Source organism: Podarcis vaucheri (assembly GCF_965113315.1).
Source record: "Podarcis vaucheri genome assembly, chromosome: 10".
NCBI lineage: Eukaryota > Metazoa > Chordata > Lepidosauria > Squamata > Lacertidae > Podarcis > Podarcis vaucheri.
The window spans coordinates 59,187,255-59,203,067 of record NC_138748.1 but is presented as its reverse complement, the minus strand read 5'-3'; the positions used below and the strand labels follow the sequence as shown (position 1 = coordinate 59,203,067).

General features: G+C 47.7%; 1 protein-coding gene across 1 annotated transcript; it reads right to left on the bottom strand.

The window, feature by feature from the left end:
- Positions 1 to 2,928: 2,928 nt before the first annotated feature.
- MGST1 (microsomal glutathione S-transferase 1) lies at positions 2,929 to 15,478 on the bottom strand. Its single transcript, XM_082239350.1, has 4 exons — positions 15,288 to 15,478; positions 5,621 to 5,769; positions 4,981 to 5,075; positions 2,929 to 4,430 (listed from the first exon to the last, which is right to left on the bottom strand). The coding sequence occupies exons 2-4, from the start codon at positions 5,744 to 5,746 to the stop codon at positions 4,181 to 4,183; spliced, it is 471 nt and encodes a 156-aa protein (XP_082095476.1). The 5' UTR covers positions 5,747 to 5,769; positions 15,288 to 15,478; the 3' UTR covers positions 2,929 to 4,180.
- Between the last annotated feature and the right edge of the window lie 335 nt (positions 15,479 to 15,813).

The following is a 15,813-nucleotide window of genomic DNA, read 5'->3' as shown; positions in this document are numbered from 1 at the left end:
AGGAGGTCCAACAAACTCAATATTTCCCATGTATTTGTTTAGTATTACTTCCAAGGAGCCAAGGCAATGTACATGGCGCTCTTTATTTTATCCTGACAACAACAAGTCTGTGAGGAAGGTTAGACTGAGAGGCCTGAGCTCAGAGCTTCACGGCTAATGAAGATTTGAACCGTCTCTCTCAGGTCCCAGTCTGTCTGATTATATATATGCAGCACTTGCACATTTATTTCTACGCATGTCAGTCCTACCAAAGATTTATGCACTTTTTCAAAGCTACAAAATTGGAGGCAGCAATGTATTGGTGATGGCACAGGCAGCAGCCAGTAGCTCCCTCCATAGTGCAACAAAAACCTTGCACTGTGCAGACCTTTTGAGAGTTTTCACCGAATTTTCCCCCCTCATTAATTGGTGGGAAATAGTCAGGGAGGGGTGGGCAGGCGGGAGCAGGAGAAATTATTGACACAACACTAATTAAAATAAAGGGGAATAATAATAATTATTTATTTATTTATTCCCCACCCATCTGGCTGAGTTTCCCCAGCTACTCTGGGCGGCTCCCAATTGAGTGTTAAAAACAATGCAGCATAGGTGAAAGGTGGTGTAAAAAAAAGTTGAAGCCTACTGAATCATTCACTGCGACTGTATCTGTCCAAGGGGAATACATGGCCTGCTGTTTCTGTTTCTTGGCCTCCCTGGGTCTGAGATGATTCCACGGGAGGGTTGTGTAACTTAAGTAAGTTCCCCCTTCTGATCTTGCAACCTGCAGACTAGTCTCCCTGTCCCAAGAGGAGTCTGAAAACAAATTACCCTGTTCTGGAAAGATCCCCTTCTTCCCTACAGACCTCCCCAAGCGTTAAGGTCAACCACCTCCCTCAGAAGTACTCTGTTTTAACCATTTTTAATTCCAAATTTTAAATTGTTGCAACCCACCCTGGGACCTACTGGTGAAGGTGGGTTTATAAATTTACCCTGTATATGACTATGTTTTTTCCCTTTAAAATAATGTCAAAAGTGTGAGGCCATCTCCCCCCATTTTCTTAAATTGGAGTCCCCAAAAATAGAGGGCGTCTTATACATGGGGTGTCTTATAGACTGTAAAATACGGTATTTATTCATAATAATTCTGAAGTCCAGTAGGCTTGCCCTTGTATGCTTCGTCAATGAGCAGCTACCTGCACAACTGGAAGAATACGGTGTAACATTTATGTGCAATAATGTCTGGAATAGCTGTTGGACACACATCAAGTCTGGTCAGCAATTGGATTTGCATAATGAAGGGTCTCAATGCCTGCTCTATTTTTATAGGCAAAGAAATTGCTTCAAAGACTTTATGGCTGAAACTCTGTTAGAAGACACTCAGAACATTCTTTTCTCTTAAGGGATACGGTAGGCTAAGAAAATTCTGCTCCCTGTGTTTATTTCAGCGCTTGGTTACAAACACCTATTTGCATCAAAGTCTAATTTACAACAAGGCTTGGCGTTGCTTTGCAATATCTTATTATTAAGGTAAATAATCTTCAAAGAACTCCCTGATTTGAATCTCTTATTCTTTGTGACATCCTATTTGCTGACTGCAGTTACAGAAGCCAAGAGAACGAAAATAGCCCCCCAAATGCAAAGACTTTCCCCCTTTTTTTGCTGTTGTCTTTATTATTTATGCTTCAAAAAGATACATCCCAAAATAGCACCTGTAGAAAATTACCATATGTACATGCCGTCAATAGAGTTGTTACACATTAACAAATCCTAAAGCTTGTACAAGTCATTCCAATCATTCTGAGGTTGAGACAGTGTGCGAAAGAGAAAGGAGGAGAAAGATTATCTGCGGGCAAAAAAAAAGTTGTTCACAGTACCCGGAATCAGCTACCATATACTGTAACAAAACAAAAAAACACCCTATAGAATGCAGCAACCTTGCAGCTTATATTATGTTGACAACATTGCCCAGAATGCTGACTGGTGTTCAAGGAATGATGACTGGAGTCAAACCTCTCAAAATGGGCAGCTGAATGGGCAAATTCTTTTTACCAATTTATAACCACTAGGACAACCTTTGGTGATGACCTCAAGGCGTAGATCTACACAGACGGAGCTTATAAAATGGGTTTGATGTGCATTCATCAGCTTGGGCATAATGCACTCGACAAATGTGGTCTTGAGCTCTGCTAGATGGTTGTAGCGAAGGAGTGATGTGGAGCATGGGGTGGAGGGCATGTGTTCTATCCATCGGGAACCCTGTTTGCCCACCAAGCAAAGAACATAATATGAACCTGCTGGATCAGGCCAATGGCCCATTCAGGGGCAGCATCCTGTTCTCGTAGAAGCCAACCAACTGCTTGTGGGAAACCTGTAAGCAGGATCTGAACACAAGAGCCTTTCCCCTGTGGTTTCCAGCAACTGGTATCCAGTTCCATTGTTGCTTCCAAATCTCAAGACCTGTTACTGTGTGTAACAAGTGCCGAATTGTTTCTCCTCTGTTGCTACATCTAATTTTACATATCATGCCTCACATTTGTACATTTGTTGCAGAGGCACTGCATTTAAGGCTCATCCACAGTCCCTGCTGCTTCCCCGCCAGGAGAAACTCTCTGTTTACTGCTGAACCGGAGCAAATATCAATAGGTTTGCAGTGGTAAACAGTGGGTTTTCTTGGGGAAAGAAGCAGGGCAAACAAAAAACCTCTTGCAACCATGCCAAGAAAGTATGGGACAAGCAAAAGTGTGGACAACTAAAAACATGAAATTATTTGCAAGTAGGAAAACATGAATATTCTGCCATTATTTTGTAGCTGTTGGCTCCTGGTAGTGCCTATATCTTCCCCTCTTCACCATGCCTGGTGTCCTCTAAATGCTTTGGGCTACAGCTCCCATCACCCTTGACCGTTGGCTACACTTGCTGATGGGAGCTGTAGTTCAAAACATACCTGAATTAATTTCTGGGGAATCTGGAGCTGGAGGCACAAGACCACCACAAAAGTATGCCCATGACTGGGACAACTCAACTGTGTGAACAAACTTAAATATGGCCTTGCTGGACCAGACCAAGTATCCATCCATCCCCTGTTTCTGTTCCAATATTGGCCAACCAAAGTCATCTAGACTTTCAGAAGCGGGACATAACAATGCAAGCTATACTTACTTTCGGTTCCTAGCTTCTGATATTCCAAAGTAAATGCAGGTTTTTACATTTACATGTGAGCTCAGCTACCTTATGACCCCATACACATAAAAATTGGTGAACTAAAGCAATGATCGTGCAGCTGACGAGGCAATGGTCTGAACTTTGTTAGGGAGGGGGTGTGGTTCAGTGGTAAAGTACCTGCCTGCATGCAGAAAGTCTTGGGTTCAATCCCTGGCGTCTCCAACTAGCTAGAAAAGACTCCTGCAAGACCTTGGACAGCCACTGCTAGACAATGTATATGAGGGACCACATCGCCTAATATGAACTGACCCAAGCCCTGAGATCATCATCTTTGGCCCTTCTCAGTGTGCCTCCTCCATAAGGGGCCCAGAGAGTGGCAAACAAGAAAGGGCCTTTTCTGCAGTGGCTCCCCATTTGTGGAATGCTCTCCCCAGGGAGGCTCGCCTGGTGTCTTCATTACATGGGCACCAGGCGAAAACGTTCCTCTAATATTCTACAGCCTTTTAAATGTGTAGGGTTTCAGGCAAAGATATTTCCCCATTCACTGTTTTCTGCTTTTATCCTTTGTACTGGATATGCCAGGGGTTGAACATCAGACCTTCTCCATGTAAACCAGGAGAGCAAGCACATTTCCCTGGGAGACTTATGAATCTTCCCCTGTAATGTGCATCTGCAGGAAAGTGTATGGTTTTGTTCTCACATTAACTGAGCAAGGGTGGGGTGGGGAATAACCTCCTGTCCTCCAGTAGACTCAAACTCCCATGAGTCCCCACCAGGACAGGACAGTGGTCACAGATGATGGGAATTGTGGTCCAACAATGTCAGGTGGATCACAAGTTCCCAAACCCTGCCCTAGAATATGCCCTGGGATGCTCTGTCATGCATTGGGGAGTTCTGTAGCAGGCAGGTTGCGGTGGCCGGGCTGGGGGGGGGGGAGGTTGTCCCTAGGTAGAAGGTGTGGAAAAGATGTCCCAAAGGCAAAAATCTGAAAACTACCATAGAATGGCCATTATGGTGGTAACGAGGGCAGGCTTCTTTTCTATGACAGATTCAGGCCATTCCACAGAAGCTGGAATATCATTGAAAAGGTCACAAACAAACCGACCCCAAAACCCAGACCCCTGCAGGGCTGCGGAAGGGGCACCAGGTAGGCAATGGTGTGGAAGAGTCGAGCCGCAGTAAATAGTCTGTAGTGAATCAAGGCTGTGGCTTCAGAAACGCCCGTGAAAGAATAGAAGAATGCAATGAAGAGGTATGGAATGATGTTCTCAAGGTCGTTGAGATGGAGTCTGGGGAAAGAAGGAAAGTATGAGTCAGCGTCAAAGGAGCTCTACTGGCTGTTTGCTGCCAATCAAAGCAACTCCGTAGATGATGTGTAGCCAACATAGCACCGTCCAGATGTTTCTGATCCACAACAGTCATCATCCCTGATCACTGGTCAGGCTGCTTTCAGCTGATGGAAGCTGTAGCTCAACAACATCTGGAGGGCAGCATGTTGGGTACCTCAACATAAACCAATCACCAAATGCACCCATTTTTTGAGTGCAAGGATTTGCAGTAGAACTTTGCTGCTCCCCTTTCTGCATCTTCCCAAAATCTGCTTTGGGAAAGCCCCAGAATAGATTTAAGGGGTACGCAGGGGGAGGTTCTGTGAAGCAAGTGTAGATCCCTGCACTGATGGATACAGAATACCCACAACAGATACAATGCACGCTACATCTTCAACGTATGTAAATTGTTACTTCATGCAACTTTTTCCTTCTTCTGAAGAGCAGGATAGAAAGCTTTCAAGTAAAACCAATAAAATAATCTTGTTTTCGTAAAAGTCCCCTCAGCTACCTTCGCACACGCTCCACATCCGGATCAGTCCTGAGAGCCTTTTTTCCAGCCTCTCCTTTACCCAAGGCAGCCGCATCTTCAGGGTTGGCGAATGCCTGTTCGAGGGCATGAGGAATAAATGCATTATTGCTGTTGCTAGGTCCCGCAACATTTAGAACAACTTACAACCACAAAAATAGGGTGATCTTTGAGCTGCACCCCCCTGCTCTAAAAAGAGGGGTTTGAGAAGCACCCCCTGGCCAGCCCCAAAGGCACCATTTGCCTGAGGAGCTTGTACCCAGGGCCGCTGCAACAAATAGCTGTGCAAGCCTTTGGGAGGCAGAGACGCAAGGGGGCATCATAAGAGGGAAGGAAGGAAAAAGGGACAGAGGTCAGTTTTGCCCGCGGCCCCCCTGAACATCATTCATGGCACCCCAGGGTTGTAAAACCACTGCTTTAAATGTATGGTGTGAATGAACCATAAATAAAGATTTTGAGAGCTCTGTGTGCAGAATATCAACCAGTTTCCAAGAAACAGTTCTGGGTCCTGTCCCTCTGCAGAGAGCAACAGACCATCTTCCTCTCCGATCACGCTAGTGGGTTTCTGCCTTCTGAAAAACACCATTGGGCTTTCCATTTCCAAACACATATATTTTCTCACCTGCTTCTTCATTCTTAAGTATCCTGTTAGAGGGCTCAACAGCATCATTTTTATGATGATAATGGCCGCATAAAAAGTGTAGGCCCTCAGCACGTCCATGTCTACCATTTCATTAAGTTTAGTCATTTTGGCCCGTATCCTCTGGAGACCTGGGATGGAAATTGAGAGCGAGAATGTTATTTAACATTACATTCATGATGTGACATCAGCATTCCCGACATGTGAAACGAAGCGCGAGGGTACAAGTATGGGGTGGGTGTCAGCAGGGTAGGGCTTGCAGGCAAAATCTAGGGCCTCACTCAGCAGAATAGGAACAAGCAGGAAGCCATCGTATCATTGGTCCAGCTAGCTCAATACTCTCCACACCGGCAGCAAATCTCCAGGGTGTCAGGCAGGAGTCCTTTTCCAGCCCTACCTAGAGACAGATGGTACCTGGGACATTCTACAGAGGAGATACTCTACCACTGAACTATAGCCCTTCTACTTTTACAGAATAAGGAGAATATCCAAACTAAGCAGGGCTGCAGTTTGCAGTAAGTGAAGTCATTTTATCTTGTTAAAATAATTTATATACCACAATTTATCAGGCGATCGGCACTGAATGCTCTGTCTCATGAGACCAGGGCCCTGCAGGATCTGATTTCTTTCCGCAGGGCCTGTAAGACAGAGTTGTTCCGCCTGGCCTTTGGTTTGGAATCAACTTGATCCCCTCCCCCTCTTTCCTTTTTCTTTTCTCCTTCTGTGGTGGAACTCCTATTTGGGGACTTCCCTGGCTTTTTTCTGGCCCACATAGAACCAGTCTGGATAGTGGGCCTTGGTGAAGATTTGATGTTTTCATTCCCAAAAAAGTTTTTGATTTGAGTTTCTACTGAAATGAGGCTGCATTTTAATGTTGTATTTTAATCTTGTTTTTAAGTTGTATTTTAATTTTTTATTCCTGGTGTTAGCCACCCTGAGCCCGGTCTTGGCTGGGGAGGGCAGGGTATAAATTATTATTATTATTATTATTATTATTATTATTATTATTATTATTATTATTATGAAGTGTGTTTTTGTCACACAGGAGTGGACTGTGACACCGATCACTCCCTGGTGGTGAGCAAGATACATCTTGTCAGGGAACTGACATCAGAGCGAGAGATGAAGGGGAGGCTCTCAGATTATGCAGGCAAAGGTCCCAGCACCAGGGGGAGAAGCAGCTTGGTAGAGGAGGAAGGAAATCAGCGCAGCACCAGGGATAAAGGGGGGCAAATGGGGGAAGCGGAGGGAGAGCTCCGGGATTCTTCTCTGGACATCAGTGAGGAGAGCACAGGTCCTCCACTACCCACGCCCTCCCTGCGCAGAAGACTCCCGCACAGTGAGAGGAGGAGGTGACTAGGAGTCAGACAGCTTCTATGCTGGAAAAGGTTTAAGAAACGCCCACAGACAGATTCTGCCAGCGACTGAGGCAGCCACGCTGAGATGGGCTGTGCAGTCAGAACAGTTTAACCAAGGCAATTAAGCCTGGAACGGCGGCAGTTTACGCACGAGTAACTCAAACCCATTACACATCTCTAGGCAAAGAGGGTCCATAGCCCAAAGCAGAAAGTGTGGTCTCCAATCAGCTACAGTTGGGTGGTATCTGGTTTTCAGCATCGTGATATATCAGCAGCTAAACACCATGATATGCTGATGTAGCACAGTGTCTGGAATGTCTCTCGGTTGCTACTGCTTCCTCACCTTAGGGGAGGAAGAACCAGCCCAGATACATTGCTCAGCGCTACAGTGAGCAAGCCCCAATACCTCTCCAGCTGTCATGCAAGCTGGAAGGGGCACTGAGGCATAGTGGAACTGCTCAGCTGGGGGGTGGGAAGCCTCCAGCCCCTCACCTCAGCAAGCCCCGTACTGCTCCAGTTCGAGCAAGCTGGAGGAGCAGGGAGCTTCCTCCAAGGCGCAGGCATGCAGGCAGATGGGGCCCAAGAAAGTGATTGCCCCAGAACCTTCTTAGGTTCTGTCTACCTGCCTGCCTGCGCCGTTGCTGTCTGAAGGCAATTTGAGCTGGCACAATGTATTGCCAGCTCGAATTGTCTGAAACTGGTATTGCAATCAGAACACCAGACAATTTATCCATATATTGCCCAGCTCTAAAATCAACACTGCCAGAAGAGTCATAGAATTGTAGTGTTGGAAGGGACCCAGAAGTTCATCTTGTCCAATGCAGGAATATACAGCTGCCCCATATTGGGGATCGAACCTGCAACCTTAGCATCATCAGCACCACACTCTAACCAAGAGTCATACCTCAACCGTGTGAATACTTCTCTCATTCTATTGAACAAGCTCTACTGAACTGCCCCAGAGCTAGTGTCAAAGCAAGGTGGAACTACACCAAAGAGGCAACCTACAACACAGCTATTGTTAGGATTTTTATCTATCCGAGCTGTTCCAGCGAGTGGTACTATTGTACTATGTTTTGTATACATCATGTGAGTGTCTGAGAGAACGTGAGACAGGAAGTCTGAGTACCTTTGGAAGTTAGTTTCACTTCTGTATGTGATGCAGTTCTGTACTGGTGTTCAAAGAGCACAGACATACTGATGGAGTCTCTGTATTATATGCCAGCAAGTTTGGAAAACTCAGCAGTGGCCAGAGGATTGGAGAAGATCAGTCTACATTCCAATCCCAAAGAAAGGCAGTGCCAAAGAATGCTCCAACTACCGCACAATTGCACTCATTTCACATGCTAGCAAGGTTATGCTTAAAATTCTACAAGGAAGGCTCAAGCAGTATGTGGACCGAGAACTCCCAGAAGTGCAAGCTGGATTTAGAAGAGGCAGAGGAACCAGAGACCAAATTGCAAACATGCGCTGGATTATGGAGAAAGCTAGAGAGTTCCAGAAAGACATCTACTTCTGCTTCATTGACTATGCAAAAGCCTTTGACTGTGTTGACCACAGCAAACTATGGCAAGTTCTTAAAGAAATGGGAGTGCCTGATCACCTCATCTGTCTCCTGCGAAATCTCTATGTGGGACAAGAAGCTACAGTTAGAACTGGATATGGAACAACTGATTGGTTCCAAATTGGGAAAGGAGTACGGCAAGGCTGTATACTGTCTCCCTGCTTATTTAACTTATATGCAGAATTCATCATGCGAAAGGCTGGGCTGGATGAATCCCAAGCCGGAATTAAGATTGCCGGAAGAAATATCAACAACCTCAGATATGCAGATGACACAACCTTGATGGCAGAAAGTGAAGAGGAATTAAAGAACCTTTTAATGAAGGTGAAAGAGGAGAGCGCAAAATATGGTCTGAAGCTCAACATCAAAAAAACGAAGATCATGGCCACTGGGCCCATCACCTCCTGGCAAATAGATGGGGAAGAAATGGAGGCAGTGAGAGATTTTACTTTCTTGGGCTCCATGATCAGTGCAGATGGTGACAGCAGTCACGAAATTAAAAGACGCCTGCTCCTTGGGAGAAAGGCGATGGCAAGCCTAGACAACATCTTAAAAGCAGAGACATCACCTTGCCAACAAAGGTCCGTATAGTAAAAGCCATGGTTTTCCCAGTAGTGATGTATGGAAGTGAGAGCTGGACCATAAAGAAGGCTGATCGCCGAAGAATTGATGCTTTTGAATTATGGTGCTGGAGGAGACTCTTGAGAGTCCCATGGACTGCAAGAAGATCAAACCTCTCCATACTGAAGGAAATCAGCCCTGAGTGCTCACTGGAAGGACAGATCGTGAAGCTGAGGCTCCAATACTTTGGCCACCTCATGAGAAGAGAGGACTCCCTGGAAAAGACCCTGATGTTGGGAAAGATGGAGGGCACAAGGAGAAGGGGACGACAGAGAATGAGATGGTTGGATGGTGTTCTTGAAGCCACTAGCATGAGTTTGATCAAACTGCGGGAGGCAGTGGAGGACAGAAGTGCCTGGCGTGCTCTGGTCCATGGGGTCACGAAGAGTCGGACACGACTAAACGACTAAACAACAACACAAAGTGGTTTAGAACTACTGATTGAGTCTTTCTTCTGCTATGATAAGTCAGAAGACTAGCGTGCTCTTCTCAGGAGAGAGGGGTCGCTTATTACCGGTCTCTCTAGACTGAGGGAGATTTACGGCCATAGAGGACTACCAGAGAGATGCCCTGAAGACTTGGGAAGTTGGCGGCCTTCCCAGGCATGTTTCCAACAGCTATGTCCTTCTTCAGCAGCAGATCCTTGACTGGTTTGAGGCTGGCATAAAGGACACGGAAGCTGTATGCAGGCTCCCTCAGCCAATAAAGCGAGATGAGCAGCGCAACCCCAGAGTCGGTCATGACTGGACTAATGGTCAGGGGTCCCTTTACCTTTACCTAAAGGACATGGAGCCCGCTATTGTCACATAGTGCAAGGCTCTTGTGAGCTACAAGTGTGCACTCTGTGAAAAGACACTTGCTACACTGAGAAAGGCGAGGAGCGATGCCCAGTGGATTGCCAGACGATGTGCCAATGACTACTGCCTAAAGCTGTGTCTATAGAATCCAACTCATTGCTGACAGTGGCAATACTCGCAGAATGGTTGCAAAAGCCTTTGGACCAACAGTCAGGAAAACTGTGCCACTGAAAACCTTTTCTGGAGAGATCATCACAGACAACAACAAGCAGATGAAGTAATGGGCAGAGCACTATGAAGAACTGCAGATGCTGCAACCTCCCAAAAGTTTGACTTCAGTTTGACTTCACCCCAAAAGACGCACTCCTCCACTGTCTCCAGTGACAGGTGGATGCCAATAATGTAATCTTAAAAGCAGCGCTGGTGGCGTTGTGGTCTAAACCACTGAGCCTTGGGCTAGCCGATCAAAAGGTTGGTGGTTCGAATCCCCATGACGGGGTGAGCTCCTGTTGCTTGGTCCTTGCTCCTGCCAACCTAGCAGTTCAAAAGCACGCCAAAAGTGCAAGTAGATAAATAGGTACCGCTCTGACGGGAAGGTAAATGGCATTTCCATGCGCTGCTCTGGTTTCGGTGTTCCATTGCGCCAGAAGTGGCTTAGTCATGCTGGCAAACCTGACCCAGAAAAACTGTCTGTGGACAAATGCTGGCTCCCTCGGTCTGTAAAGCGAGATGAGCACCACAACCCCAGAGTCGTTTGCAACTGGACTTAACTGTCAGGGGTCCTTTACCTTTACCTTTAAAGGTAAAGGGACCCCTGACCATTAGGTCCAGTCGTGACCGACTCTGGGGTTACAGCACTCGTCTCGCTTTATTGGCCGAGGGAGCCGGCGTACAGCTTCCAGGTCATGTGGCCAGCATGACTAAGCTGCTTCTGGCGAACCAGAGCAGCACACGGAAATGCCATTTAGCTTCTCGCCAGACCTTTACCTTTACCTTAAAAGCAGCGCAGCAGTGACACTCATAAAGGGACCCTGCATTTCTGGATTTGCCACTACACTACTCCTTGAAGGACTCTGTTCAGTCCCTGGCTGGGTCTGATGTTTCCCATCCCTGAAATAAACATTCCAATACACAATATACCGTATTTTTTGCCCTATAGGACGCACCGGCCCATAGGACACACCTAGATTTTTTGGGGGGAAATAAAGGGGGGGAAAATTATTTTCCCCCCCAGGCGCGGGGCTGGGGTGGGAGAAGCCCGAGCTTCCCCCGACCCCAACCCCCAGAATGGGAGCCAGAGTGGCTCCCGGAGCTTGCGGGGCTGGGGGTGGGGGAAGCCCGAGCTTCCCCCACCCCCAGCCCCCTGAAAGGGTCCCAGAGCGATGGCGAAGGTAAGCGCACCTTTGCCATTGCTCTCGGAGCTTGCAGGGGCTGGGGGTGGTGGAAGCCCGAGCTTCCCCCGCCCCCAGCCCCCAGAGCAGGTCCGAGAGTGCTGGCGAAGGTGAGCGCACCTTCGCCCTCACTCCCAGAGCTTGCGGGGTTGAGGGTGGGGGAGGCCCAAGCTGGGGGTGGGGGAGGCCGAGCCGCGCAAGGTCCCAGAGCGATGGCGAAGGTGAGCGCACCTTCGCCATCGCTCTCCGACCCGTTCACGGGGCTGGGGACGGGGGAAACTCCGGCTTCGCCCGCCCCCAGTCGCGCAAGCTCCGAGAGCGATGGCGAACGTGCGCGCACCATCGCCATCGCTCTCTGAACTGTTCTGGGGGCGGGGGAAACTCCGGCTAGCCCCACCCCCAGCCCCGCAAGCTCTGGGAGTGATGGCGAAGGTGCGCTCACCTTTGCCATTGCTCCCGGAGCTTGCAGGGGCTGGGGGTGGTGGAAGCCCGAGCTTCCTCCGCCCCCAGTCCCCAGAGCAGGTCAGAGAGCACTGGCGAAGGTGAGCCCACCTTCGCCATCGCTCTCGGAGCTTGCGCAGCTGGGGGCGGGGGAAGCCGGAGTTTCCCCCGTCCCCAGCCCCGCGAACGGGTCGGAGAGCAATGGCGAAGGTGCGCGCACCTTCGGCATCGCTCTGGTACCTTGCGCGGCTGGGGGGATAGCTTCCTGAAGCCTGGAGAGCAAGAGGGGTCGGTGCGCACTGACCCCTCTCGCTCTCCAGGCTTCAGCAAAAGCCTGCATTCGCCCCATAGGACGCACCCAGATTTCCCCTTCATTTTTGGCGGGGGAAAAGTGTGTCCTATAGGGCGAAAAATACGGTACTCTCACGTTTAGACTTGCCTGCTCCTCCTCCTCTCCCCTTTCTGTAAGGTGGGAAATGGATGTTTGGAAGGGAGGGAAGAGTGCAGGCAGGAACAAACTGCTTGGAGCTTTGGTAATCAAAACCCCACTTAGATTGATCCTTGAGGGAGAACTTAAAACAACAGGTTTTACCACATTGCAATGGCAAAGCAGAAGAAAAATGAACTTTGAGGTGAACAACTGAGCCACTGGCATGGGCGTGGGGAGTAACCTTTGTGTTGCAGGTTTTTGGCAGGAATGCTTTGGAGAGATCACACCTCCTGGGATAATGTTGCACCAGCAACAAGGTGAGAGGTCAAAGTCTGTGCCCAAGATTGCAATGACTATGCTATATGCTAGTGTGCATTGCAAAGCAGTGAGAAACCAGGGCAGTTTCCTATGCATTTCCACATGCTGTATTTGCCTGCATAGGAATGTGCTTCTGTGCAGTTACTTGCATAGCACATCCTTGCAAATGCACCTGTTCATTCACTAATGGCCACAGTGGCCGAGGCAGCCTTTCAGACTAGCAAAAAAAGTTTTTTAATCTGCCAGTTTCTCCAAGCAACTGCAGGGGAGTTGCACTGGCAGCAGTTCCAGAAGAAGTGAGGCACGGGGGAGGATAGGCCAAATAATTTGCATTTAGTTGGGCTTGATTGAAGTGTGCTTATAAAAATAAGTGCAATTCACTCAATCCTACTCGCATCGAAAAGTGGAGAGATTTCTCCTTCTCCCCCCTCCCCCCTCCTGCAAATATATCTGAAATAGACACAAAAAAGGATTAACTGCATTTGCTGTTCAAAGCAATTCGTTTTGAAAGAAAGTAATGAGTCCTTAAGCACTTCATAAGTCAATCATTTGCTACTATGCAGAGATGTGGATTATTATATTTTAATAACCAATGGCAGGCATCTTGAATATATCCACATTTTTTTAATAAAAAACAACAACACCCACTACCTGGTCTACGGACATTTCAAGCGGGAGAACCTGTCTTATCTTATCAGTGCCATGAGGGAAAGTTTAGTAAAGGAACTTGAAGAACCAGAAACATTTGGCAGTTGATAAAATTAGCCCCTCTGTTTCCAATGTACATATGTGAGTGTCATCACTTAGGTAGCTAGGGATGCCTGGGGCCCATAGAGACTGGTAGGGTGAAAGGCAGGGAGGCTGGCAGTAGGAGGAGCCAGAGCCACTGACAGGCAGAGCCAACTGATTCTAGAACTCTATGCCAAGTTCTACAGGCATTAAGGAACAGGAATCTGACAGCCCCTGGGCTGGCTGTAAGAAAGAAGGCAGGCAGGTGGGAGCTGGGGAGGCTGTGGTCCACTTGCGCTGATAGATCAGCTTCTACTCTTTGTAGCCAACATGGCACCAGGCAGGCAGACTAGGGACATGTCCGCCGCCTTGGGGAAAACCAAGGTTTACAAAACATGTGATGGAAGGAGGCAACCCTAACATGGAATGGAAGGTAAAAACAGCCGCAGGAAGGAACATGCACAGTGACTACAGGATGCTGAGATTTTTGGTAGGGGTGAGGAGGATGAAAAGCAGGGTGAGAGCAGGGTACAATATCCTGGAGGAATGCATGTCTATCTTGCTGGAACATTGAGGAGGTGTACACCACGCTGCAACATTATGTTGCAGTTCCCCCTTGCAGATAGAAAATCAGAGCAGAAAATAAATAAACGCCTGCAGATGCTGAAGAAATTACCTGCTTGAATCTTTGCTTTCTAGAACCCCACAGGGAAACACAGAGGAGCAGCGGCTCCTCTTGTTCAAGAAGGCTAATTTTCATTGGTAGAAAACCTGTGTCAGTGAGGCAAGGGGAAGTTCACATGACTAAAGGCTCCTCCACCCAAGAATTAAAAACTCGCCTGCACTAGCAAGCCACATTCTCCCTGCTGATTTTCTATGTGCAGGGATATATATATATATATATATATATATATATATATATATATATATGCAGGTTTGGGTGTCTTCGGGTGTCTTCCCGTGTAAGAGTCGGGGTGTCTGTGCGACGTTTCGACGAGGTCTCACTCGTCATCTTCAGGCTGGTGCTTTCGGCTTCTTGTTACTGGAACAGAGCTCTGTTCCAGTAACAAGAAGCCGAAAGCACCAGCCTGAAGATGACGAGTGAGACCTCGTCGAAACGTCGCACAGACACCCCGACTCTTACACGGGAAGACACCCGAAGACACCAAAACCTGCATTCCTATACCCGTGAAAATCTACGAAAGCATATATATATATATATATATATTCTGTATCACGGAGGATTCAGTCATGTGACTTGCAGTCTGGCATTTTCCCTCTCACATAGTGGTTTGCCTTCTCAGTAAAACCAGGGCCTGTGTTCCTCTAGCTTCAGGTAAATCCCATACTTAAAATAATAAATCTATAATAATAATAACACTCTTCAAAAACTGGGAAGTTAAGAAGGGTAACTGCATTAACTAAATAAATTAGGAAAGCCCAGAAATAAATTGTGCAACTGGAGACCTAGAAATGCTTTAGTGGCTCCACTAGCACCTATTAGCATGCTCTCTCGCTCACCAACCTCTCCCCTGCTTCTTGGTCTAGCAAACCATAAGGTGATATTTTCCTTGAGAGAGTGAGCATGCTAAGTTTGGCAATGTAGAAAATGTAGGAGGTGAGGCCAATGAGATGATTTTAGATTTCATTCCAAGATCCCAAAAGGGCCTGAACATTTCCAGTATGTATTGCACCTGCCCTGTGAAATGCTACAGATATCAGCTCAGGAGAAGGCCACAGTGAGTTCTGTGGGACTTACTTCTAGGCAAGCGTTTGTCTGTCTCTCTACTCGTCTACCTATCCGGTTGCAACTTCAGTCTCCCCACCTCCAATTTCCCACACTGGTCTGTGAACCAGAAAGCCTTTGTCAAAAGTTGCACAAGCAAAACACAGAAAGCGAAAGCCCAGCCACGAACACTGTGCTCTTTCGTTGTTGTTGTTCCTGCAAAAAGCTTTTGCTGCAAGGGAAAACGCTCTGCAAAGCGTTAAAGCCAACGCACCTTTGTCTTTTTCCGGATCCACACAACACCACCGTTTTGAGGAAGCAAGACTCTCCTGCTGCTGTTTTAATCTCTCTCCAACAGACACAGCTCCCTGCCTTTTCTGCCCACTTCAGTCTCCTCCCTCAACTCTCCCCTAATGGAGTCACCCAGCTTCTCCTGCTCTGCAGCTTGCCTCACACACCCTCCAGCTCCAACGGGCTCCTTCCCTGGCCCTCCCACTTGGCTGTTGTACAGCTTTTTCTAACTCACACGCACAGTCCCTTGCAATGTGCTCATTAGCCTTTGCTCTGCTTTTCCCTGCCTCCCTACTGCCCAAGGCCTCTTGCTTCAATTGCACTCCCCCCACCGCCGCAATCCTTGAACCAAAATGTGGTGAAACTAAGCAGAATGCAGAAATGCTCGTCGGGTGCCTTTGAATGTGTGCAGAGGGCCTGCGTACAAACCATACATTTAAAGCACGTGGTGAAGAATCCTAGGATGTGGAGTTTGTCAAGGGTCCTTGGAAGAGTACCTACGCACAGGG

Bases quoted from the DNA above. Each gene is read 5' to 3' on its own strand.
- MGST1 (XM_082239350.1), bottom strand. From the start codon at position 5,746: ATGACTAAACTTAATGAAATGGTAGACATGGACGTGCTGAGGGCCTAC. The intron at 5,076-5,620 runs GTGAGAAAATAT...GCCCTCGAACAG, and splicing joins ACTTAAGAATGAAGAAGCAG to GCATTCGCCAACCCTGAAGA. The intron at 4,431-4,980 runs GTAGCTGAGGGG...TTCTTTCCCCAG, and splicing joins GATGTGGAGCGTGTGCGAAG to ACTCCATCTCAACGACCTTG.